At 41.0% G+C, this 26,570-nt stretch overlaps 1 protein-coding gene across 4 annotated transcripts in view; it reads right to left on the bottom strand.

Moving 5' to 3' along the window:
• Positions 1 to 26,570, bottom strand: part of zbtb16a (zinc finger and BTB domain containing 16a) — a 167,066-nt gene that overhangs the window by 36,459 nt on the left and 104,037 nt on the right. For 3 of the 4 annotated variants that reach the window (XM_071506568.1, XM_071506567.1, XM_071506569.1), the window contains 2 exons: positions 22,536 to 22,574; positions 20,882 to 20,968 (listed from right to left, as the gene is read on the bottom strand). In XM_071506568.1, the coding sequence (XP_071362669.1) occupies positions 20,882 to 20,968; positions 22,536 to 22,574 (126 nt within the window). The remainder of the gene's footprint in view (positions 1 to 20,881; positions 20,969 to 22,535; positions 22,575 to 26,570) is intronic. The other variant, XM_071506570.1, reaches the window with a different exon arrangement.

The following is a 26,570-nucleotide window of genomic DNA, read 5'->3' as shown; positions in this document are numbered from 1 at the left end:
GCTCAGTTTAATTAGATTTAAAAGAGATTTAGACAAGTAAATTACAAACTACACCATGTTTTAAACACAACAGTCCGAAACAAAACAAAACCTAATGATTCATATTATTTTAGGGCCCATTTGTGTGAAACATCTGGCTGATAACGTTCACTTACTGTGATGCATGTGTATGTAAGTTAAATTGGTGATTATAGACATTAAAAAGGTGTTCAAGTGGGTTTACTGCATCTCACCAGAGACTATATTCAAAAATCTATGCACTTTAAAATATGCATTAATTTCTTCATTTTATGTGTCCATTTCCATCAAACAACAGATTTCCATTAGTTTAAAGTGCATTTAAAGCCATTTTCCAAACAAGTGGTGGATGACTGCAATAAAGGCGAGTTCAGGCAGCTGTGACCTTGGAGCCAAACTGCGAGCTGCAGACATGACTTTGTGGGTTGGAAGAAAAGCCTTTATTTATAGATCAGCTGTGTGTTGATCAAACTCCATCAAGGGGGAAACTGCAGTTGTTGGAGAAGAAGAAAAGGAGGAGGAGGGAGTGTGTGTGTGTGTGTGTGTGTGTGTGTGTGTGTGTGTGTGTGTGTGTGCGTGTGCGCTTTGAGTTTCTGGGAGGGTTGCATTTTGAAGAACTAATACAGTGGTGTGTCTCAGTCTCACTTAATTCCATTTAAAGGAAATGGGGAGGGGGGGGGGTGAAGCACAAGGTTGTTCTTTTCTCTCTCTCTCTCTCTGTCTCTCTCTTTTTCTCTCTCTCTCTCTCTATTACAACTGTGATGAAGTCTTGGCCTTGTTTCATTCATTTGTGTCCTTTGGTGGTACTACAGACAGACATGTGCTGCTGTGCTATGATATACAGTCATAAGGAAAAGAGAAGGAATAAAACTTTAATGATCGCTGTGGGGGGAAGTGGCTCAGTGGAGCAACAAGTTGCAGGGAAAAGAAATGGGACATGAATATTAAAACAGAATGTAAATAAGGCATACAGGTGGGGTTATGCAACATAAATATATACAACTGCTAATATCAACACTGGAACATGCAGGAGAATTACGCGCTGCAGAAATAATTCCCACTCCCACATGACAAGAACATGCCTCATTTAATTGTCAATTATATGCAAAGCACTCCAAGTCTTTTGAAGAGCAAAAATCTTTTAGAAATAATGATTAATTTTCAAGTATTAAATTGGAGTTATTTGTCATTTTTATTCTTTAAGCCCCAGTGTAATAAAAACAATAGATAATTTGGGTGTTTCTTAACTATACAAAAGTCCTCACAGAAAAATGAATTAATTAACACAGAACCTGATTTTAAAAAATGTGGACAGGATGCAAAATACCTTGTATTCTTTTGTTTAAATAACGTTTTTGTCTCTCTCTCCATGCATTATACCTTTATTGCTGCATTGACCCAGTTTCTCCAGATTTACAGAGGTTTTCATCTTTTCTCTTTTTAAATTTTCCATATTCCTCCTTTTCTCATTTCCTTTTAACAGTGTAGGGGAGCACTGTATTATAGCTTGTATTTTATTCACACAGCAGTGAAAAGCAGGACCTGATTAAAAAAAAACAAAAACATGGACATGACTCAAACTATTATACCACCTTTATGGACCTGCTTTTTAGTGCTTCTTGACCCATCTCCCCATTATATTCCTTATATAATAAATATTGATCAGTGCCTGTTTAGAGATGAAGGGGAATGTTACATCATCATCAGTTCAAGTTTTACTCATATTTAAGTGAAATTATGACTAAAGAAGAGTATTCCAGCTGTTTGTACATTGTGTTTTCTGTGAAGGCTCCTATTACAATACGTTTCCTAAAAGTTGCTTAAACTCTTGCATACATCAATCAAAATGCTATAAGGAGTCATGCACATATTAACACATGGTTATTCACTCCTCATTTTATTTTTGTACAACAAAGAGAAAAAAAACCAAAAAACAATGCTGCCACACATCTAAATTGCAGCTTTGATTTAATTCCTTGCTTCATGTTTTTCCACCAGGGAACTCCACTTATCACAATATCACTGGGCGGCTTGCAGATTTAGTCATTTTGCTGCTTGCATGCTCAAGCAGATGAGAGCAGGGGAGGTTCATGTTTTCCACATTTGTATGGGAAAATCAAAGGCAGCCGAGAAACTCAGCAAGGCTCAAAAGCAGACAGAACGAGAGAGGAGAGAAAACAAGTGTATTCAGTGCCAGGACTGTTAACAACCACCTGTATGTGCCCACCTGTGGTTTCTAAAATAGCTCTCACAGAGAACCAGCATCCAGGAGGAATTAAAACTAATCCTGAAATTAGCTTTGAAAAACAAAGACTTTGGAAAATATTCACTCAAAGACGTGAGGTTTGGAACAAGCATAAAAATCTGCTATTTTTATATACGTTCTCATGTTTTCACCATGAGCGTATACTGCTACAGATTCATACTTCAACCCAAAATCCTGCCAAATTCCGTTGAGCTAAGCTGAATACTCTCATTCACTATGATCAAATTGGGATTCACTGAAGGCAGAAATGAAATCATTACTAAAAGACCATCATCTTAAGCCTCCATCTCTGGGGAGAAGTGAGAAGCCTGCTGCCCCAGATTGCCTAAAAATGCAGATAAGAAACGATCCTGCTCCAGAAATTGGTCCTGCAGGACTATTACATTGGAGAGATTAGTGGAAGATAATCATATAATGGCAATGATAGCACCGATCGCAACAAAACGGCCCCATAAAGTCACCTCTGAATAAAGAACAGGCGATACAGATGAGTGGGAATAAAGCTGTAAAGGGCTTGTGTAGGGTAGCATGTGTGAGACAGCTGCCTGCGGGGCTCAGTGCTGCCTCTGGCCAGCAGGGGGCGCTCCTCTGTCTCAACACGCACTCACTGGTTCCCACTGGGGAGCCAGAGCAACAGGGAAGGAGAGAAGTCCTCACATGACCTCTCAGTTCACAGGAGTTTGCCTCCAGCAAAAAGCCTCTTATATGGTATATGGTGAGATTTAACAGTCTCAGTGTCCACCGCTGAGACTGTTAATGGCTGAGAATGGAGATTAGAAAGTAGTTTAGAGGGTCAGGTGTTTGTTATGGAGCACTGGGGTCACTGGGGTAAATGCTGTTTCTCTAACATGCTGCTCTTACATGGAAACAACATGAGAGGGAACGTCTTATTAAATTCAGGTATACACTCGAGATGCATTACAGTCGTCTAATATGAGCCTTGAGGACTTTTTCCTCTGCTGATGGAGGCAGATAAATCCACTTATTCCCAGTGCATTTTGTCTCCTTTAAAGATTTTTCTGGAAATTAATAACTCGAAACAAGACTGGATATGCCTACCAAAGAAATGATTCATAGTGGAAATAAAAACAAAAAACAAAACACATTTATTGAACTTATTCCATTGTAAGATTTTAAGAGTTAATATTAGACTTAATTACTAGCTTTACTTAATTACTAACATTTTGATTTTGATTTTGAGCAAACTGTCAGAAAACGCTAAAAGAAACTGGGCCATAGCAGCAGCAAATATTGAAAGAAAGAAGAATAGGAAACATAACTGAAACATACTTGGCCAACAAGTAATGTAAGAAGGGAGGAATGAATCAAACTGCAGATAAGGAAGGCCCTGCTTTTCTCAAAAGTGTTGTGATCAGGCTTTTTTCTCACACACACACAGTTTATACAGAGCTGCGGAGTAAAAGAAGAGTCATATGTCAAATAACACTGATGCACTGTCCAGGTATTCAAAGAAAATCTTGTACAAGAATTTGAAATTTCAGGTAAAGAGTAAAATTCAACATTTCCACAAAAGACTCCCATAACATTTTATGATTTGTTATATAACCTTGACTAACTCTATATGGTGTTTGGGCTCCTGCTGCAGAAGGTGAGCAAGCATTAAGATTATAGAACCTAACAGAGAAACAGTACAGGAGGAAGCCAGATATAGCGAATGACTTTAAAAGAAGCATCCAATGGAGTTTGTAGCTTTAAAAGATAAAGAAAAGTCATTATTCGATATTTTTCTTATTGTCAATAAACCCAACAATGTTTAAATCCATCTCTCAATACTTAATAATTTTCCTATCCTAACTATGTGTGGGTCCATTCATTCCTCCTGAAGAAAATCTTCAAAAACACATCACAAATACATAGTTTGATTAAAAAAAAAAGTAATAAAGGTGCTGCAATTTCCTGAAATACCTGGACACAGATAATACTTATTAGCTGGATCAATTCACTGGTTGACAATAATAAAAACAGAACATTGGCAGTGTTATCTTTTTACCTCCTGGAGCAGAAAGATTCTTTGATGAGCCTTTTATTTGTTCCTTGAGAATCATTACGAATCATTAAGACTCTTAATGAAAGACATTGTGAGATGTGTGCTTAATGTAAGAAGGTGGAGAACTGGAAAACAGTGTGTAACTTGTTGACATCTTCCCTCTGCGTCTTCCTCATCTACACATCTTGCCTCTTTGCGTCTATCTTTAGCGCTTCCTCTCTTCCTTTGCCTCTATGTCTTCAGGCCGTATTTCTCTGTGGACAGAGCCCAGGAAATTATAGTGTGGTGTGGGAGGGAGAGACCACTAGCTCTCTGACCCAGACTTGTTGCTATAAATCCACACTTTTTTGGAGGCGGCAGGCGGGTGGGCGGGTGGTGGGGAATTCTCCCACCGTGACCCCATCGCTTCCTCAGTACATCTGGCTTGCAAACAAGCTGACTGACACGTTCGACACACACACACACACAACAGATGCAAACACAACCTCTGCTTCACGTGCTTCGGCGGTCACGAGAGAACACGCAGAAACTGAACCAGCATTTCTGACTCCATACATGTGATTGAGTGGCACCATGCAGCCACAATGGGCAGATCTGTAACTGTGCAGAAAACACACTCTTTATTCAATTTGATTAAATGAGCACAGACTTTGGAAACACTGATCATGTATTGTCGACAGAAATGATGAACATCACATTCTTCCATCACTGACTGGATAATGAGACCACTAAAGGGACATGTCGTCTTCACCCATTTGCACTTACAGGAACTAAGTTCAGGCTGCCACCTGCTTTAAGTCAGTCTTCCTTCATGCATTCATTTTGTGTTGAGAAAATGCATTTCCCACACTTCTCTAGAATGGAGCACACAATCTGCATTTGAATACCCAACCTAAATTCTGCCTGACCAGACTCTGCAGTTTGTGATGGGTCAGGGCCAGAATCATGTCAAAAGACTGTTACAGAGGTGATAAGATGATGATTCGCTTACTCATAAAGAGGAGAAAGAGATGTGAGCTTGTAACTCTCTATGTCCATGACAGTATCTAGACAAGTTCAAGCCAAACTTCATCTAAAATATCAATGTCCTGACGACAAACTTCAGGTACAGATACATCCTTGTTTTTAATGGATGATGATGCCTTATGCTTTGTTTTGATTCATAACAGCACCTGAGATATTTAGTGGTGTTGTTGTGTAGCTTGCTGGTTCTCGTGTTGTTTTGCTTCAGCGCTGCTGGAGTCTGGTCCATCATCAGATCAGAGTCTGATTCAAAGGAAGTTCAGACAAAATCTATTTCCTTATATTTACTTGATTGCAGATGTAAATACTTATTGGAGAGGAACAAAAGACAAACTATTGTCTTGGAATCCAAATGAAATTCAGAACTGGGTCACAGAACTGCATATCGGTATGTCTAAAGGATGGACCTTTTTTTCTCCTTTTCCCTCCTTTTTCTATCCTGTTTAAGATCCCTGGCCTTTCACCTGACCCCAGGCCTTAGCTGGGGGGTGCTGAGGGAGCTGGTTGCTTGTGGTGGTGGGGGTTAAAGTGTAATCCTGGTCCTGTGACCACAAAGGCTTGGCCCCTGAGGGCCAGGGACCAGCCGCATTTTCTGAATTGCAATGTTATCCCTCAGCAAACCCTTCGGACCGACAACATATCAAAGGATTACATTGCAGGGCTTCTCTCTGTCTTCTCTCTGGTGTTTAAGGATGGCCACGAAGCCGAAAACCTTTCCCTCCGCTTCTCCTCCCCATCAAGGAGTTTAAATCAACCGTTTAAGGTTGGTTTGGCTTTTTGATTGTTGGGGGACAAAGATTATACAATACAACAAAACCCTTCCAGAGTTTAGTTTGAGAACAGAACCAGAGAGAGCAGAGGAGCTTTTTTTTCGCAATATATCAGTGCCCCAGTCCAACCACTTTCACATCAATCTATTAACAAGAGTAATTGCCTCATAGCATCATTACAACTGACACATATTTTAAACCATTCAGATGCTGATATCTGGCTGTTTAGTGTACTGCTAATTGCTTGCTTAAGTAATCCATTAAGGAGTGTTTCTACAACAGCTTGCATGCTCCATTATCATTAGTTTTATTCTGAGGAAACCTTAACACACCCTTTTTAACAGCACCGCAGCTTCGCCCTCAGCGTCTCTTTGCATTTAAACCTAAAGAATTTGCTTAGCAACTTCAGAAGACAGAGAGAACTGAAGCGAAAGAGAGAAAAGATTTAATTGACGCCTCCCCCATTTTCCCAGGGTGAAGACAAGAGGTAGGAGGGATGGGAGGGGGGGAGGTGATGTGACACTGCTCTCCTGGTGTTGCGACTGTACAAAAGGAAGCAGATTTGCAGAAGAGGTGACCCCTAACCTCTAAAGCTGAAGAAAGGGTCCTTGATGGCCCCAGCACCAACCAATCAATCACCTCCCAGAGCCTGCTGGTCAGCCGGACTGTAAGAGGACACTGCAGTCCGACCAGTGGACCCACCCCCAAACATTCCTTAGCAGGAAACCTTTTCTTTTTTTTTTTTTTGGTCAAGGGTTGGGGGTCCAGAAATGAAAGCTGATCAGGTCAAGATTTTTCTTTAAAGAAATATAGTTGCTCCATCCTGTCAACTCCTTAACTTAATCCTTTCTGCCAAATTCAATTTTAATAATAATATTAAAAAATAATTGGTTATCTCCTCTAATCCAAACTTGCCTGCAGCAAACAAGTCCCAGCAATGGCTGAACCTCTTCATCATGTTGGCCTAAAAAATACAGCTCCTCATTTTGCTTTTTACTGAAAAATTCACAATTTTGATCAAAGCAGACAAACTATCTGAGTAGTCACTGAATTTCCTACTTTATAGTTTACAGTGAACACCTCGTGTTGATGAAAGATCAGAATATTGGATTACATACTTGCTTTGTTGGATAAATTTGTATATTTCTTGTAATTTAATTGTCAATGTGACAATTATTTTTCACTATAATAACAATAATAATAATTATAATTATGATTATTATAAAATTTAAAAAAAAATGTTGTAGCATGCTATGGATTCATTTTTGATTTTCTCTCCATTGTATGTGCTTGACCAGTGCCTGACTGAATTACACTGCTGTGCAGGGGATCTTCTGATTTTCCTGTTAAATGATGCTATTACTCCTGAGCTGTAAAAGTTAGTCAAGGTCAGTGTACAGCAAACAGCTGGCCGCTGACTTACGAGCGTGTTGCTGACACCACAGAGACTTTCAGCATATTTGCTTGTGAATAAATACATAATTAAATGCTAAATTAATTTTCAAGAGAACATTTACATATTGGAACCAAGAGAGCAGGAATGAAAAGCATCAAAGACAATAAGGAAAGGTGCACAGTGATCAGTGACGCACTGGTATCACTGAGAAAATATTATTATACCCAAGGATCAAGTGTTTTTAATGCTCGAGCTTTTCCACAGAGACACAACAAGCGTTTCATTCTTATCTTTAATATGCATGACTAACACTCAGCTTTTTCATTCTTTTCATTGTATGAAATCATTAATATTCAACAGTATATTCAATAATACACTGCAGTCAATGCTCACCTGCTACAGCCAAGATTCATAATGTTGATTAGAAACAATGGTAACAAAACTGACTGTATACTCTGTGCTATTTTGAAATTAAGACTTCAGCCTCTTTCCATTGATTGGAAAAATTAAAAGGGATTCAAGGATTCAAGCTTCCTGCTTTTCCAAAATCTTCAACCTTAAATCCTGGGCAGTTCAGTCTATAAACAAAGACCCCTCAGTCAGATAAGAGTCATGGAACTTGTTGAACCGGTTCAGGACAGACCAAATAGACGATGATTACAAATGACCCGTGAGATATTTGTTTTAACTTTAATCTGATATGAAGATGACGATGTTGGTTAATAACACATCATGTGGTACTCTATTTTTTTGGTTGTCTCTGCTGCTCAGTTTCATTTTGATTAAAGACATTTAAATAGCTTGTTCATATGTCTAAATCGTAGGTAATTTCTCTGCCAAAGAACATTCAGCAGCAGTAGTGTTTTATTACATCTGTCACTTAATTGGGAATTAGATGTTTAACAGTTGAAGTAGAATTTTCACTCCACATGAACTCATCTTTCTCTCTGTTTATGGCAGCTCTACGGAGGAGCAGTTGTAAATAGAAGCAGACTTTGCAGGTCATTATGTGCGTATATCTTTTGTTACTCAATACGAGACAAATTATTGTAGAGGAAATTATGATAAAAAGCCGAGTGATTGATGTAGAGCACAGGATGCCGAAGTCAACAGCAACTGAGATGAAAACATTCCAGGTCACAGCACTCTCTCCAAATAGAGCACATGAAATGAATAATTTGTGACAAGAATGAAGTGCTGATTCATGCCTAACCCCACACCTGGGCAAACACGCACAGTTCTCTTTGTTACTACGAGCAAACAATGAAAGAAGTGAAACAAGAGAGCACAGTGACTCAAACGGTTGGCAAACATCAGACATATGTGCACTTATACTCTGATTCCATGTGCAAATTAACACTCACAGATGCCCAATTTATTTATTTATTTATTCTCCCAGAGCTTATCAAGCATACACTAGTGTTTTCTTTTTGTGGCTGGTTGCAAAGGCCTGACCAGGTGCCATCTATCAAAACAATCTGCTCTCAGAGGGAAACCTGCTATTAACTGATAAGAGTCTGCCCTCGGTGGGGTGTAATGGGTCCCACTTGAGTTCCTTTTCGGAGTGTTGTCCTGGCAGGCCACCTCCAAGACAAACCCAACTCAATGACTCCCCTCTGCTTCAGTCCTCCCAGTCTGAGGTACAGCAGCTGCCTCATGTCAGGGAATGGTCAACAGCCACATGCAGCTGAGTCCGTGGAGGTGAGAGACTTCATTCCTCCAAGTCGCTGTTATTTTGGAAAGACCAGCTCTCATCTCTACTGAGCAATATAAGGTTATTTTAACAATATATCATTATCTCATTATATCATAAATATTTATTATATTCAAGCGAGTTTAAGTGAAATCACACGCATGGTTCGCATAGAAGTTCTATTCACTCACAGCTCTTTAAGTTAAATCAATATGGTGCTGACATAAAAAAAAAAAGACCACCTTTTTGCACGTTTTAGCCCTTATACTATTCATCATGTGTGCAAAATTTTATTTTTTTTTTGCAAGCAAACCATAAGGTATGTGATTTTTTTAATGTGTCTTTCACTCAGCCATGGACTTATAAATGTTTTACAGTGTGCAGTAGTTAATTATCTTCAAAATTTTTATGCAAAGATTTTTATTCTGTACTGAAATTAATGGCTAAAAATGGATGCCTTGGAAACAGAAAAAAAGCAGTTTAAACACCATAGCTAAATTTAAAAAAGGAGCAGCATGCTCAGCAGTTGATATTTGTAGCTAATGAGCTAAATAAAACATGCAATGGATCTTTCAGAGTTGACTTCCTGAGTTTAACATGATTTTTATATAATACTGGAGTGAATGGAAAACAATGGCTGTCTGGGAGGTGAAGGTGCTGTAAACAAATTTCGTGAATCCAGAACACAAAAGCATGATTTCAAAAGGATGTGCACAGTAGTAATAATGAGATTGATTTTTCAAAGTATTAATTTGCAACAAGTTCTCCAACCTAAACGACCATATAAGTTGCTTGTCCCTATCCTCAGGTATGACCCAAGTCCCTGTGCCAGGTGTACTGGACTGTAGTCATCATAGTAACCATAATAAACATATGGTTAAGCTTGTAGTGGTTTGATTAATTTAAGGCACAAAAGCTAAAATTGGTTTTGGGTTAAAATACATACTTCTTCAATGTTAGAGAGCCTTCATCTTCATGGTTACAATAAACACCCAGTTTAAGTTGTGGACCCGTCATAAATAAAACAAACAACATGGGTTTGTTGTTTGGTAACTAACATATATCAAGGGCGTGCTTGACAAGCACCAGTCTTTGACAATTGGACATAGCCACGCCCACAAAAATTACATAAATGATAGATCCAATGGCTGATGGTCAAGCTAGCTTTCAGAGACATTAGTCTAAAGCAGCCAGAAGAGGGTAGTAAATGACAACATGAATGTAAACAGGAAAATCAGATTCTTCCTTATCTTTCTAATTTCTATTTTTAGCCTCAACTGGTCAAGTATGCTTGCTTTGCTTGTCCTGACGACACATCAATGACAACAAGAGCTTGTCAAGAATAGAATACTCTAATGGGAAATGAAAATCTGGCAAACACCCAGGTATCTCATTTAGTTTACGGGAACACACCCAGATTACAATTAAATTGCACCAGCCTGGAAATTCCCATTTAACTAATGGAATGTATATTATTCTTCTTATTAGTTCACACAGACTGCTGTTAGAACTTTTAAAGCCACTGGACAACACATAACCTTGAATTCTATAATAAGGAACTTTCTGTACAGAACTTTAGAACCACTTTGCATGAGTGTAAAGCAATCTAAGCTGATTGCTTATAGCGTGATTGGTAGCTCATTTCCTTCAGAGAGAGTCAGCTCATCAACTGGAAGCCGAAATCACATTCAAATGGAGTGATAATTAATTAGGTCTAAATGTCATTTTGGTAATTGGGATTGTCCAGGATTTGTGCTTGTTTTGCCTTAATAATTTTCTCTTGGCTCAAGACAGAGGGAGAGACAGACATACACACCATCTCCCTGAGATGAGCATTTATCACTTCAAACATCTGATGTTAGAAATGATCAGCACTGACCTCAGAAGAGGGAACCCCTTTCTTCCTGTTGAGGCAGTTCTATTCATTAAAGCCATCTATGGGAAGGCTGCCAAAATGACCCATCAGAGATTGACGGGGGTTAAGCTCCCATAATCAATATGACACTGCTAAGTGCCCTTTGATTGAGCTGCACGCAGTGTAAAAGGACATTTCTGTGTGCCCGGCTGCTCTTGCCACCAAGAAATGCAGCATTTGTCCAAAGCTAAACGGTCTTCTGAATGTCATTGTCACGGGTACATTAACTTTTATATGAGTCTGAGAGACAGACTTGGAGTGAGGATGAACGGCCATTTTCATTAGCGTGGCTGCTCGGTGCCATTAAGGGTGCTGTCAGACGGACGGGGACAGAAATGGTTTGCATGGGGTGCATGAGCGAAGGCTGGAGATTTCATTCCTTCTCTTAAGATGTTCCACGAAAAGCTGGAGTGGCGAAGGCAGTGGCTAAATTTGCCGGTGTGAAACCCCCCGTGTCACTAGGCAACTGGATCTGATGGTTCCTTTGTTTGGGGTGAAAGGTTGGAAGCACTCGTACTAATCTCCTTGCTTCACAATTAAGGAACACAGGAGAGCTGCTCGAACCTCTTCCCGCTCTCAAACAACAACAACAAAAAGAAAAGGATTGAAAGACTCCTCTATTGTCCCTCCTCCTCAGTCCCTACTCCCCCTCCCCACTCTCCACGCTAATCGAAAGGTATTTGCACTGTAAATTAAAAGGGCCCTCGTGCGTTGCTGTTTTAACACTGACGCGCTCTCCTAAGATGTCCACAAACAGCTCCAATCTAATTACAGAGGGAGATTTACTTCAAATAACACTGTGGACAAAAGAACCCTGGCTATTGTTGACGTGGGGCCAGTGTTCCACATCTCTTTCTCTCTTTCACTCTCTTGGGCGAATCCTTTTATATTCTAAGTCCTCGCCTTGCCAAGGTTAAAATGTGATGGGATATCTGCAAGTGGGGAACCTCCTGACAAAAGCGGCCTTTTTATTTCCTGAATGGCAAATGCCTTCGTTGATTTCCACTGTTCTGTCTCTTTCCTTATCTATCCTTTTTTTTCCCCCCCTTTTTTTTTTTTTTAACCAAGCAGATTTTGAACAAAGCCGCAGCGGCTGACATGCAAATGTAACAGGGGAGAAAAGCGGCATCCAAGGGAGTTAAGATTGTCCGACAACGGGACGTGCTTGCTGGGGTTGCATTGTGACATACGGCTGAGACACATCCTCAGGGTCGAAAGAGGGAGGAAAGGGATGGTGGATATTGGCTGGCCAGATTTGCAGTGTGTCCTGCTGACTTCCATTTTATGGCCCGTGAATCGCAGAGCCCTCTGGGAGTCTATAATCCGCTCCCCCCGACCCACCCTCCTGCTGCCCATACCACATCATTTTATTGGTCTCTCTAGATGTGTGGCTGCTGTCCCTGGTTTACAATGATCCATCCATGTGGGGATTCTCCCGCAGCCAGACTGTTGCACACTACGGACATCCCAATTTGCTACTGGATCCCACCCACCTTTTTCCCCCTTATAAGAATACTACCTCCCTCCCTGACATGCTGTTGTCCCATGGTTTCCTGTGGCGGTGCCTCAATGCGACTGTGCCCACCATGACACTAAGCCTCGGCACTGAGGCTCCGCAGTGCAGGGGCCCAGTTTGGTATTTCTCAATGAATGAAGCTGGGTGCGGGGGAACGTAGCAGTGCCAGCTCTCATTCACACATTTTATCTCTTTTACACACAAACCACACATCCCCTATTCACACAGGCCGCTGTGCATAACACTTATGGCCATGGCGGATGATTACTACTGAGTGTTGGTCACACCGCAGCCCCGCACAGTATCCATCAGCCAAACGGAGGATCTTCCTCCGCCTGGAAAAACTCATTTAGATCTTATCTGGGGAAAAATTTGTTTGCTGAGGGAGAAGGAGGAGGTTAGTAGCAGGAGGACTGACTGTAGTCCAGCTAGTGCCACTTGATTTAATTTAGCCACCGATAGTGTCTCTGACCACTTGTGCTCTTCTTATTTTGGAGAGCGAGCGAGAGTGAGGGCCAAGGAGGGGGAGATGGAGGGAGGCAAAAAGAAAGAGGTATTTATTTACAGAGACAGAGGTAAAGGGAACTGTGGGGTTTTAAACGACCGTCTTACGCACATCTCCACAGTGAACTGATAGCATATAATAATCTGTATGAATACAGAGGCAGAATCATTGATCATATCGGCCTAGATATCAAGAGTATCACTATCTTAAAGAATTGCTCTTATGATATAATGCTGTGAGCCATTGACATTGAATCTGTGTAATCTGCAGGTGGTACTGAGAGAGCTCATTGATCAATTACTTGCTGAGGTCAATTATCCAGCAAAAATAGCTACAAAATTCTGCTTGTTCCAGCTACTCAAATGAGAGGATTTGCTGCTTTTATCAGTTTTTTTTAAACTTTTTTTTGCATAGATGGTTGACTGTGATCTGGATTGAACATAAAGCTGTGAATATATACTCTGGAGTGTTTGATACCAACAGGCAGATACGTTTGTCTCTGTATGTGTCTGTACGTCTAAGTGTTTGCTTGGCATCGTAAACACGGTGCGTGATAACCTACTGTGACCCAAAAATGGCCTGTGTGAGTTCCCTGGCCAGCTGGCCGCAGACAGACAGACGGATAATCTGCCTTCGTCCACGAACAGCTTGCTCAATTATGAGTGGGATGCTGAAATGAACGAGCGTTCGGATGGTGCGAATCAGCATTTTGACTCACCAGCTGACACTGACAGGAAGCTACACCATGCTAACATTTTGTGATCAGAAGTCATAATGCTAATGCACATCTGCCCTTTAGCGAAGAGCTGCACTGAGCCTCATGAACGTGTTTATTTTATCTTTATGGTGATAATTTCATTCCAACAGCAAACAAGAGTGAAGAGTGATCAGTAGGCTGAGTGGAATCACATTCACACTTCCACGGTCCAGGGGGGCTGTTTGCTTGTATATTCATATATGTGTGTGTGCCTCAGTGTGTGTATCAGCAACACATGTGTAGCACTGCCTGCCCGAGGTGGAGGAATATTTGCTTTGCTTATCGCCGCCCTAATGCTCACTGACAAGTTAATAACATCACAATTAACTAAATGCTAAACAGATGCCAGTGCTGGACTAATGTGATTGAGACAATCGGCACTTTTGACGTGACCCCTGTGTAGTGCTGCCATTGGCCTAATTTGCTTGAGTGACATGACTGGACTGTGTGTGTGTGTGTTTTTGTTTGTGTGTGTGTGTGTGTGTGTGTGTGTGTGTGTGTGTGTGTGTTAGTATTGGAGGTAACAGATTGCTAGGCTAACAGTGTGAGCACTTCATGAGGTAGAAAGAGAGGAGGAATAAAAGAAATAATATGATTAAAAAGAGCCTTTTCCCCCCTTGTTGCATTCCCTTTTCCCCCCTCTGCTCTTTCTCCTTTTCTGTCTCTCCTCCTTTCCTCTCTCCCTCCTTTTCCGCCGCACTCTCTCCAGCCAAACTATTTCTGGCTTGAGAAAAGAAAGTGTTTACTCTGTGGCCGCGGCCTGCTGGAATCACGCTGTGTTCCCACTGGCTAAACCCACTATTGCCACTCCATGGTTTGCATATTTTCCCTGTATTACAAGACTTTAAAAAAGGACAGAGGGAGATAAAGAGAGAAAGAAAGAAAAATAGAAGAGTAAGACAGCAGCCTCCCCCACCTATTATATGTGGATTTTCTCTGGCACTGCTCTGAGTGTGTGTGTGTGTGTGTGTGTGTGTGTGTGTGTGTGTGTGTGTGTGTGTGTGTGTGTGCTCATGGAGATGATTCATGTATAAACAGGAACACCAACAGTTGGACAACAAATTCTTCCAAAGCCTGTGGACTCCGGACTCATTTCTACGCAGGTCACATGGGAGAAGCAGTTCCCTATCGTTTCAAGTGCTACTCAGCTAATGTTGAATAACATGCAACTGCTCATACGCATCGTGGCCTTAGTTTGACGGATCGATGTGCAGATTTGAATTCAAGTTACAAAGTGTGCACTTGTGCATGTACAGTTCACATTGGCAAAAAAATCTGCTTTTTTTTTTTTTTAATCTGGAGAGAGTAGAAAAAAACCCAAAAAAGCCTTTAACTTCAATTTATTGCTTACTTTTTTGTTTATGAGCCACTTTCTCTGCACATCTTCTGACCTTTTTGCTTTTCTGCACCGAGCTCCAGTTTAATCAAGTGGAATGTGAGTGTGGTGGGTTTTACCAATAAAAATACAAGAGCTATAAATTATGGTGGGGCCCAAAACAATCTAATGAAAAAAAGAGATGAAGATAGCTGGCAGAAGTATAGAGTTAAGGACAGCATGAGAGAAAAACAGCAGCTCAGAGATCAGAACAGTCTTGTACAGCCTGACAGGGAGAGGCTTTACTGGAAATGCAAACCGAAAATGACACGTTGGAGGTGGCTGCATGTAAATGAGCACAACACTTTCACAATATGATATTATGGTTTGATATAAAAATTTAAACAGCTTTGGAATCTTATAGTTAATATCACAAAGAGGAAATGTAATGCAGTAATGGACGATTACTTCTCTGACAGCAACACTGACTTCTGACGACTGCTCGTACTGCTTGAATAACTCTTCCTCTGCAAACCCGCTCTCCAAAGATTTGTAAAACAGAATGCAGTTATGAATCTCTGTGTTAAACAATAACTAGCTCCTTAAATGTAACCGCTTCTCTTGAATAGTAGAGCTCATATTAAGTGTTGAAACACTTTTTTGTCCTTGATTTAAGAAGAAAAAAAAATCCAAGCCTTATTAAGGGGTAAAATCTGTAAGAAATACAGCGGCTAAATTTGATGCTTATGTTGACATTGAAAAAAAAAACTGTGTGTGCTCCCAGTGGAAAGTAATGCCTGTTAGCAGTGCATGTCAAGCAAGTCATTTTTCATTTTGAACAAAAAAATCTCTAAAAAAGAAACAATGCTGCTCAGATAAAAAAAATAAAATAAAATGTTTGAGCACACTGGCATGCGTTGGCATTTGAGGACATTTGGCTGCGGCTGGCGTTACATCATGTGAAATCACATTGAAATTTAATTAAGGTTTTTGATATGTCTGCAAAAGGTCTAGCTCTCCTTGCCTTACAGTAGGACAATTTTCCCACTGTAATACATTTTTGGATCACCCATGAAAATACAATCAAAGGTCTTGTCCTGCGATAGGTTTGCTTGTATTTTTAACATTTAACATTAACATTCCTATAACAAATTTGATGAATTACAGAGAAATCTGAATTCAGACGACCATCCAGGACCACGATGCACCGCCATGATATGTGGTATGACAGCTCTGAATCAGCCCCCCCCTTTTATTTGGTAATCACTGCATATATTGGGGTTTTATATTTTATGTTTTCTTCTCCATTCCGGGGAAGCCACTGCCTGCCTAGATGTTATGTTTAAAATAAAAATGCAGTCTGGAGTGGTTTCATATCAGTATGCACATTACATTACGCTCAGCTTCCTGTCAGTCACAGGCACATGATGAAATGGAAGCCTCCATCAGGAAATCCTTTGTATAAGCAACAGCCTTACATGTTGTGTTTCCTGGGGAAGCTACGATGAGTGCAAGGCTGGGCCTTTAAAAATGAGTCAAAGTCTCAGTGCATACATTGCATAACAATTGGAGGACATGAAACAGAGACAGTGCTAAATGGGCTACAATTTTAAATGACAGCAGTGTTATTCTTTAAGGATGAGAGCTCCATGAAAGCCAGACAGACTGTGTTCTTTGCTTACAAAAGCCCTGAGGCAAGTCCCAGTTTAGAGAGAGGGAGACTGTCTGATGCGATGCCATCCAATTTGGGGAAATATGTGACAAAAATTAGCTGTGAGTAGATGTAATGCAACTCACAAGTGACTTCAGCTCCTGAATACAGGCATTCCTGGATTTATTTGAGTGTGTATTTGCTGCACAACACTGACAAAGTAGGGGATAGTTTGCAGCGAGTGTTTGTGCATGTGTATTTGCACGAGTTCACAAGGGTAAAAACAGCCACATGATGTTTTGCTGCTCGTTCCGCTGGCATCCTGACCAGTCACCCCCCACCCGCATGCAAAAGAGCTTGTCCGTTAGGAATGACGACAACTTCAGGAATGCCTCAACGGCCTCCAAACTGTCCGGTGGTTTTGGATAACCACCGCCTATAGGTCCCATATATGTGAGCTGCTGAGTAGCATAGAGAGGTGTGTGGTATACCAAGCATGTGTAATTCTTTTAAAAGTGAGAGAAGGCAGACAAAGTGAGAAAGAGACAGAGGTTGAGTCAGACTGCAGCTGATCAGGCCGACAGAGGAGATGCCACAATAGTTCCCATTCAAAGCAGCAAGAAACAGCCACAGTTTCAGAGGCCAAATATTGTCATCAGAGAACATTAGCCAAGGGCTGAAATGCTGCCAAGAGGCAGGCAGAGATCAAATCTGGCTTTGATGGCCAACAGTAACCCCCTGCTCCCACCACATGCCCTCTCTGATGTTTTGCGTCTTGGGTACTGTACACACAGACGTTTCTGTATAAATAAATCCATGTTTGTTAAGCTTTCTAGCTCAAAGTGATTCAACACAGAACTGTCCAGTGGGGCTGCTGTTGTATCTGATATAGTTCCTTTTGTTTTGTATATTCTGATGAGATCATTATTTACATTGCTAGACACATAAAGAAGTTCATATCTGAAACATGATATAAAAGTCCAAAGCCCATATTCATCACATCCCATGACACAAAAGTGGGGCTTTCATATCATGAAAAATATTAACAATCAAGCTTTTCTCAGAGCTTAAGGGCTTCAGAAAGTAAAGGGGCCTAAGTAAAGAAAGTCCACAAGGTCACTACAAAAGAAATGGGCCATCCTCTTAGGGCCATGAAAGGTACTCTGCCAATTTCATTTCCTCTGGGAGGATAAAACCTGAAAACTTTGTTACTCTGATGACTGGGACAACTTTTGAGCTGTAGTTCTAAAGATGCCTCAGTGGGCAGAAAGAGAGTAACTTTTTAGAAAGGAACATATCTATGATCCACAGTTGCCACTTCCAAAATTTGGTTTTCGGGGTCATTGTCTTTGTGGACCACAGCTGGAGAGACTGGCCCGCCACGTGGCAAATAAACTGAATACAACCCTACAGTACACAGCAGCATGATGCGCCACTGGGCCACTTTCCTGACTGGAGAAGAGCTACACATGTGGTCGTACAAGTAGCTCATACTGGACAGTACAACAGACAAAAACAGACAAGTTCATTATAAGTCTCCACAAAGTTAAGAGTGAGAGACACAGGAAGGGACTTGTTTGTTTACATCTCTAACTCTCATCATCGTGTCATCAGTCTTTCTCTGCTGGAAACAGACCAATTGGCTAAATGCTATCAACCTTCGACTCAGTGTCGAGCTCAGCGCATGAATAATACTTAACCTTTGAATGTCACCATATGTACTAGCACTCACACACACAAACACACATAGATGAGGCAATAATAAACACACTGTCTGATACAAATGAGCTGATATGCAGCACAAAGAAAACCTCTGCTTATTTCACATGTACAGAGCAGTGTGGATAACTAGAATTCAAATGACTGTAACAGATACTTCTATTGATTATTAATGGATGCAATAAAAAAAACAAAAATAAATGAATTATAAGTTACTTGAATATTGGTATGCCAATTGACTTTTGGCTTCCATAACGATGCTAACACACATATAATGTATATTGATTTTGAGTTACAGTAATGACAGCAATAAGCCTTCTCACATCAATATTGAAACAATAGGCCGTGCTTTCAGAATGAGGATGTCAAATGTCAAGAGTTTGAATCCAGAGCCAGGAAGGTTGTAACGTAGGTGAACGGCAGAATAAATATCATAAGGAAAGAGAAACTGAAACTGAGAATCAGACAGTGCTGTGAAACTGCCATGTCATATTTCACCAGAGCCCATTTTTCAAACCCTGATCCCTCACAGGGGCTGAACACATGGATGACTACTATACTATTACTCCTGCTGCTGCTCCAGTTGTCTGGCAGGAAGACACGTCTGGCCCGGACTGCGGCTGGCCCCCTCCCCAACCCCTTCCATTCGTTCCAGACTCAAATGCCTATATTTAGAGTGCTCCTTTCCGCTGTTATGGCTGTCGGATCATTAGCCTCATTTAACCCTTCTTTACCTCTGGTGAGCTGATTGGCTGAGGGCATGCCCTTCAGGAGTGACCCCCCCTCCTAAAATCCTGACTACACCACCCAGCCTTCCCCTCTCAAATGTTTAGGAGGAATGTGGGGGGTATGAGTAGCTGCGAAGAAAAAGTGGAGCCCTCCGACAGGAGCTGATATTGGCAGCCTGAGGGTCATGGTTTCAGATGAAGGACAAAACACAAATGATGATAATGATGATGTGTGGCTATTTTGGGGAACGGTTTCTGGTCTGAATGTGCATTGGCAGCACTCTTTCCTCTCATCTTATTTTGTCTGACACCCGAGGGTGGGCTAACCGATGGCGATCCCTCGACCTTTCCTCTAATACTACTATTAGGCTTAAGTTTGTACTTGTGCACAATAACACTCTGCTGGACAGATTGTAAAGACATTAACTAGCAGTCATGCACCTCAGAGGATGAACCATTCTTATTTTGGACACGCTATCCTCCATCGCCACCCACAGTGCAAAACGTCAACTTTATGCAAAACAAATATATATCACAAACTAACAGCTGGATTTCCAGGAAACCTGTCTTAGAGGAAATACAAGGAGCAAGCCAAAGCATACTTGTATTTGTCACTATTGTGCTATCATTTTACTTATTTGAAAGAAATCTCCAGCTGTGAATAGCTCCTCCATATATGCAGTGAATTACATTATTGGACAATAATATCTATCAACCCTCCTATCAGCGGTTATATGTTAGTATACAGTACATACTATGAAACTATGAGGCAGGTCATGACAGGAAGTAATTATGGCCAGTCTGCAGTGATTGTCCAGATTGTTCAAGAGACAGAAAATCTGGATAGAAGAAAAAAAGGACTCACAAACAAACATACATGATGCACACTGAAACCTCCAGCATGTACCTTCGCCCCAAGCACACCACCTCCATAACGAAGTGGGGGAAGTTTGAGCAATTCTTTCCCCACCCAAATTAAAGTGTTCATCACCGGCAGTGAAACTGTGAGCCATCACACATCTGTTGAAGGGGGATTTACTTCTTCCTATTTACATCTTGGCACCTACATCATCCTCGTCTTCCCATCTTCATAGCTGAGCACTGATAAACAACATCGGCCTGCCAAGTTTTCCCGGTTTGTTGATTACTGTTGGGTCTGTCTTGATTTAGGGCGAGTGGGACTAATCCAAGATGATGTTATCTATCTATGTGTCAATCCATGGCTCCAGTTAGGCAGAGAAGGCTGAACCACCACAAAAACACACCACACCACAACATGCATGCTGATTTGTGGAAATATACAAACAGATTGCGAGCGTGAATCAGTGAGGACCTGATGATTCAATGTGATTTTCTGAATTTGATCTGATTACAGTATGTAGACGTCACGCCACCTTGACTTCTTCACTGCCATTCGTAAAATAATTTATCATGTCAAAATATGCTTATTATCTGGGGCCTATTCAACGAATGTGCATGTGGAGAACAAAATCAGGTGGAACAGCCAGTAGAAACACGTTGGTGCAGCAGAGGAGCTCATAATCTTTTTGTTTATGTCCGCGGTGCCATGATGATGTGTCTGGCTGTGTGTGTGCTCATACCGGTGTGGATCTGTCGGTGAGCCTCCAGGGATTCCTCTGTCTGGAACTGGGCGCCACACTGGTCGCAAACTATGGCCTTCTCACCAGCTGGAAAACAAGAGACAAGAGAGTGGACGCCTGTTACACACTTACACACATGTACCTCGTATTGGAAAAGCAGTCAGAAATGAAGAGAGGGAAAGGGTATCTTAAAGCTACAGTGGAGGCAAAATAAATTTCATTAAAAAATTGTTAGAATTTTTGAAATGTATTTTAACTCTGAAACATATCCATCCAATTATAATTTGAGACTTTAATTCAGTTAGTATCAAAGCTAATTAAAAAAAATGCAACTATAACTCCCTTAGCGAGGAACCCATGTTTCAAACTTTCTTGTTTTGGACCCAACAAAGACAACCAATGACCTAGGAGGAAGTGTTTTATCAACCCTCAACAGAAGTTACAACAAAGTCAAGGAGGGAACCGATAAAATCAATATTAAAATTAGCTTAGTGTAAATAGATTGAATGTCAGCTGAGAAGTAACAAGAAATGTCAGTACAAAAATGCAAACGCCATAGTGAGTCCATCCAGAGAGCAATTTACTATACTATAAAATATCAAGCTCAGAGCATGTATTGGTCACAATAAAAAAAAAAAAAAACCCAAAAAACAAAACAACAAAACTAGACACAAAGTCTGATACTGTATTATCCAAAGACTTGGATTTTCATTATTCGATCCTCATTCATTTTTTAAAATTCAGATTTATATTTTTCATTATTTGATTGATTAATGGGAGCATTGGAAAATATAATTTATTCTACATTTAGAATTATAATTTGATGAGTTGAAAGATCAGCCTTCAGATTGGTCTGAATCAGCTCCATATTTTTAATTTATAATACCCAAATGGTGGCAGAAGGTGTCATCCCTGTGCCCAGCCATGCCAAAAAATAAAAAATAAAATTCTAACTAATAATTATATAGTCCATTATTTTTGACAGTTCATGTGACTGACTCAGTAAGATTGGGGCTTAGTCCACAAGCATGTTATTCTCTAAGCTCTATTACTCTGCAAGTCTAATTTCTCTAACTTCCACATCAATGGATATTTAAAAGTGAACACTCTTTTTGTGCTTATATACTGTGGACCTAAATAAATATATTTAGTCTTCACAAAATGTAGCTGAATATAGAAGACCCACACACTCCTGCTTTTGACTCAAAAGCCATAACATTATTGTTGAGTACATTTGTATTCCATGACACTTAACTTCTATTTATGTTAGCAGTGTGTAGCCCTTGGGCAATGGTCTGAAATGTCATGTTCACCTATACTTCATGAATGTGTACAATCTTGTACAACAATAAAAGGAGAGGCAGGAACCTGGCATGCACACACATGGTGCCGTTGGAGGGCACATCAGATCAGGCTCACACAAATGACTTTTTATGGCTTGGCAACAAGCACTGTACATGCCATACACATCACACATCAAATAGAGGCAAGCACACACAGAGAGAACACACAAACACAGACACACACACACACACAGACACACACACACACATCTAACATCTGGATACTGTGTGCGTGCAAAATGGGCGTGCGTGTGTGCAGGCCTGTGTGTCTGTTTCCAGTGCAAGCACAGAGCGATCTCTCCCGACCAGACCTTGGTTTGTTCTTGGCACGGCCTCCTGGGTTACGACACCTCCAGAGAGAGAAACAGAACACAATGAAAACAGGAAGCCGATTCTTAGATGACAGAAAAAAAAGTCGGGGAGAGATGGCTTGTGTGGTTTTGCAACCGCACTGACATTAGGGAACGGCCTGTACTGTAATAAGCCCTACCAAAAGCAGAAATGACATGGACCGTACATGACAGAGTGTGCCTGCCAGTAGAGTGCTTATGCAACAAGTTATGCAAAAGATGGTACGCTGCACAAGTGAGCGTGACAAGATCATAAGCCACTGTAATGCAACCTTTAAAGCTAGAACATCCTAGATTCATCTTGGATATCAAAAGATTTATTTCCATCTAACAACTAAATAGACTGAGCCGATAAGAAATGTCCTTCTTAATTGGCTGCATATTCAAGAGGCATAATTTGGAGTGTGAGCGTATGGTGCGCCAGTGTCAAATGCACAGATGAGCATATGGCCGAATTAGCTGGCAAAAGCAGCCACTTAACCTTTGGAGAACAAGACATGTAGTGGAGATGTAGACAGAATCCCCCAACACACCCACTGATGTCCCTCATTTGCATTAATCACATAGTCCCTCTGTTCGTCTTTAACTCCCTGATTCATCATTGCTGGCTTGACAACAATTATTATTTTTACGTGCTACAGTTGCCCTGCAAACCTGCATTGGATTCCTTCCATCCATTGATTTAAACTCATTGATTGCCCTTGAAGCAACCAAGTGGGACGATTTTATGACCATACAAGTGTAATCACGACTCCATGATGTGCTACACATAGACTATTGTTGCTCAAAATAAATAGACAATGGTTTTACTTCTGACAAACTATTCTTAAAGTATGCACATCTGCATACTTTACATAACTGCTAACCATTCCCTAAATCATGTAGTGTTTCAGAATTATCAACAGGGCTTTCTGACTTTCCAGGTAGCTACAGGACTAAATTAATTAATGTAATGCATTAAAACTTGCTTGAAAATAAGTAATCCACTGCAGTGAATATTATGTGACAAGAAAGTTGTAAGTGAGTTTCAGTTTACAATCTTTTCCTTCACTGCCACTACTGCAGTGCCCCTGAGTGGGGCACTTAAACCCCAGCTGCCCCACATGGCCTCCTCAGTAACCCACAGATCAAACTGTGATTGTACCAGGCAGCTTCCAGGTGTGAGCGTGTGTGTTCCTGGAAAACAGTATTCATGCTAAAGTAATCTAATCTGGTTTTTAAAAAAGACATGAATGAACACAAATGACTGCCTGGAAGGTAAGAAGAACACATGCATGTGTATGGCCTGCAGTACTGTAAAATATAGGTGATTTGTAGTAAATCAACTTTACACTGGCAAGTAATGACTCCGCCTCACAGACAGTGGTGCAGCATTATAACAGTCTTCTGGGAGGCCAAGAGGCGTGTGCTAAATGGGCCAGGGATAGGATTTTAGTGCAGGGCATGCCCCTGCTTGTGGCACAAGGACATAAATTGTCAGGAAATGCCTGCATGGTGCCTTGCTTCAAGGAGAATGAAGTTGTGTGAGGTCACTGTGGGGCAAAGGGGGGAGGAAAAGTGGGAGCACAGGAATCCAGGGTACACACGGCCAGGCAGCCACCCAGCCAGATGCCTGTCACTCTAGTTAGCCAGCTAAGTGCTAACAAGGGGCCCTCCGCTTGGTAACAGCCGCCATCAGACATTTTCACTGCCAAATTAAAGTGATAAATCTTGAGGCCCCTTTGATTGCAAGAGGGTGAACTTGTTAGTTCGGAAAGACAGGGTAACCGGGACAGAGGAGACACACACTTAACATCAGCTGATACTCTTTGTCACGTGTCTACTAAATAATAGTTTACCTCAAGCACAAAAACTACACTCTAACTAGGGGCTCATTTGAAATCACACTGGAGAATCTAAAAGCTCATGATTTTAAAACTAAAATAAATCTGGTCTTTGATTTCATTATTAAACTTTTTAATTTACACAGACAAAAAAAAAAAAAATTAAAAAGGTGGCTGCTCACCTGGAAACACTGGAGTGAATAAAAAAACCAAAAACATAAAAAATGTAATGTGCAGCAAATAAAAATTATTCATCATGCAATACAAAAAAACCATAGACAGACAAAAATGGCTGACCTGCCCTCTGTTGGTAGGGAGACCTGTGTCACATTGCCACAGATTCAGCCTTTAGCTGACATAATAAAAATTGCACAACCCAGTTAAGTGTGTGTGTGTGTGTGTGTGTGTTAGGAGGTAGGGATGGGGTGGTGATCAGGTGCCACATGCCACTGAAGCCGCTTCCCTTTTCGCTTCCCTCTCTCAGATATTGCACAAGTGTTGTTGCAGTGCACTGTGGCTCAGTTATTTCATAAAGGGCTGTAAAAGAGAACAACCCAGAGAGGGCTCCCTGCCAATCAAGTAAACTTCCTGCAAAGCCCGGCAGCAAAAAAAGTAATATAACGGCCCTGTACTGTAAACTCGATCTGTCTTTACAGGCCCTGCATCCCCCTGATAAAGAAAACCTTCCTTCGTATGGTGCCACATTGTTAACTTTTTAAAAGCACTAACCTCTCAGTTTGCTGTGCTGATCTTCAAAGCCAGATTAGCCATTGTTTTTGTTAATCCTAGTTTAAACTGCAGCTGTATGTGTAAACTGTATGTGTAGTGTGTTGGTGGAACGTTCACATCCGGTTCTTTGGTTTCCTGAAAAGGCAAATTGTGTAACTTTAAGTGAACTTGTTTTGTTTTTTTTAGGTGTTGCAGCATTGTTGTTGCTCTTTTAAGTGGGTTTAGAGGCCCTATTAAGTGCATGGGAACAACAGTATTTAAAACTGGTCATGTGCTCTGGGTTTAAACTCAGAGCACCAAGTCACGTCTATGTCAAATCTGTATCATTATTGATCCTGAATAAAACCACAGGACACAGTTAAGGCTGCTTATCTAATATCCGATATATGAATGGAATTATTTCAAAGATAAACAAATAAAACAATCATCGAAATGTCATTACTTTGTCATAAACCACTTCAGGTTACAAAAGTCTACACAACATTTGAAAAAAAAAAAGACTTGAGTCAGCCATATATCCCAGTCACGAGACATGCGCTCCCACCTCACGCTAACACAATGTCACAATCCTGTCCCGCACATTTTTGTTCAACTACCGCTCTATAAATAAAACTTGTGATTACTGTTGGGTCTACTTGACTCCAGGTACTCTAACCGCTTCCTTGGCATTCAGGAGTGTTTCACTTAAAGTTAACTGCTGCGTGCTTTCCCCAAACAGTAGCAACATTTCACCATGTAGACGTGATGAGGATTGTGGATGAGCCCACCGCGCACACAGGACTCACAGGGAAGTGATGGCGCATTCCTTTGCCTGTAACCCCCCCCCCACATGCTAAGTGCTCATTCTCCCATTTGACTAAATAATGTGGTGTGCAATGGTGCATTGTCCTATTTGCTTTTACACTGATTCCATGACTGCATGGAATCTGAGTTGCAAATGCAAACCATCATTATGTTATGATGCAGAGACAAAGACCAGGAAAAAAGCAACCTCAGTGCCCATTTGGAGGGTTTGTGGGTGTGATAAGTGTATTTGGGCGCAACAAAACACACACACAGACACACCATTGCCACACTCACATCATCCAGTTCAGCGATCTGATCTCATAATGCCGCCATTCAGAAGCTTGTCTCACTGAAAAGATGTCAGAGGCAGAGAAAGGCCTTGTTTGTTTGGGGTGGTAGCCCAGCTTTTCCCTACCTCCTGTGGAAAAACGAAATATTTTTTGTGACTGTATGCCCCACACTCAGACTTGACACTAGTTGTTCCAACCTACTTTTCTTTCACAGGTAGAACATATATGCTAAGTTTGCAACAGATGCCCCCCACCTCCTTGGGGATTGCAGTCTAAACAGAATCTTTCATCAAAGACAATCGCAGAATTAAACATAAGAGTTAGAGAGCCTGTCTTTGCTCATAGCGACACACTAGAAGTAGGCCACC

Source organism: Trachinotus anak, unplaced genomic scaffold (assembly GCF_046630095.1).
Source record: "Trachinotus anak isolate AG129_WGS33_773 ecotype Australia unplaced genomic scaffold, CSIRO_AGI_Tana_v1 ptg000020l, whole genome shotgun sequence".
In the NCBI taxonomy this organism is placed as follows: Eukaryota; Metazoa; Chordata; class Actinopteri; order Carangiformes; family Carangidae; genus Trachinotus; species Trachinotus anak.
This window is presented reverse-complemented; position numbering and strand designations above follow the sequence as displayed.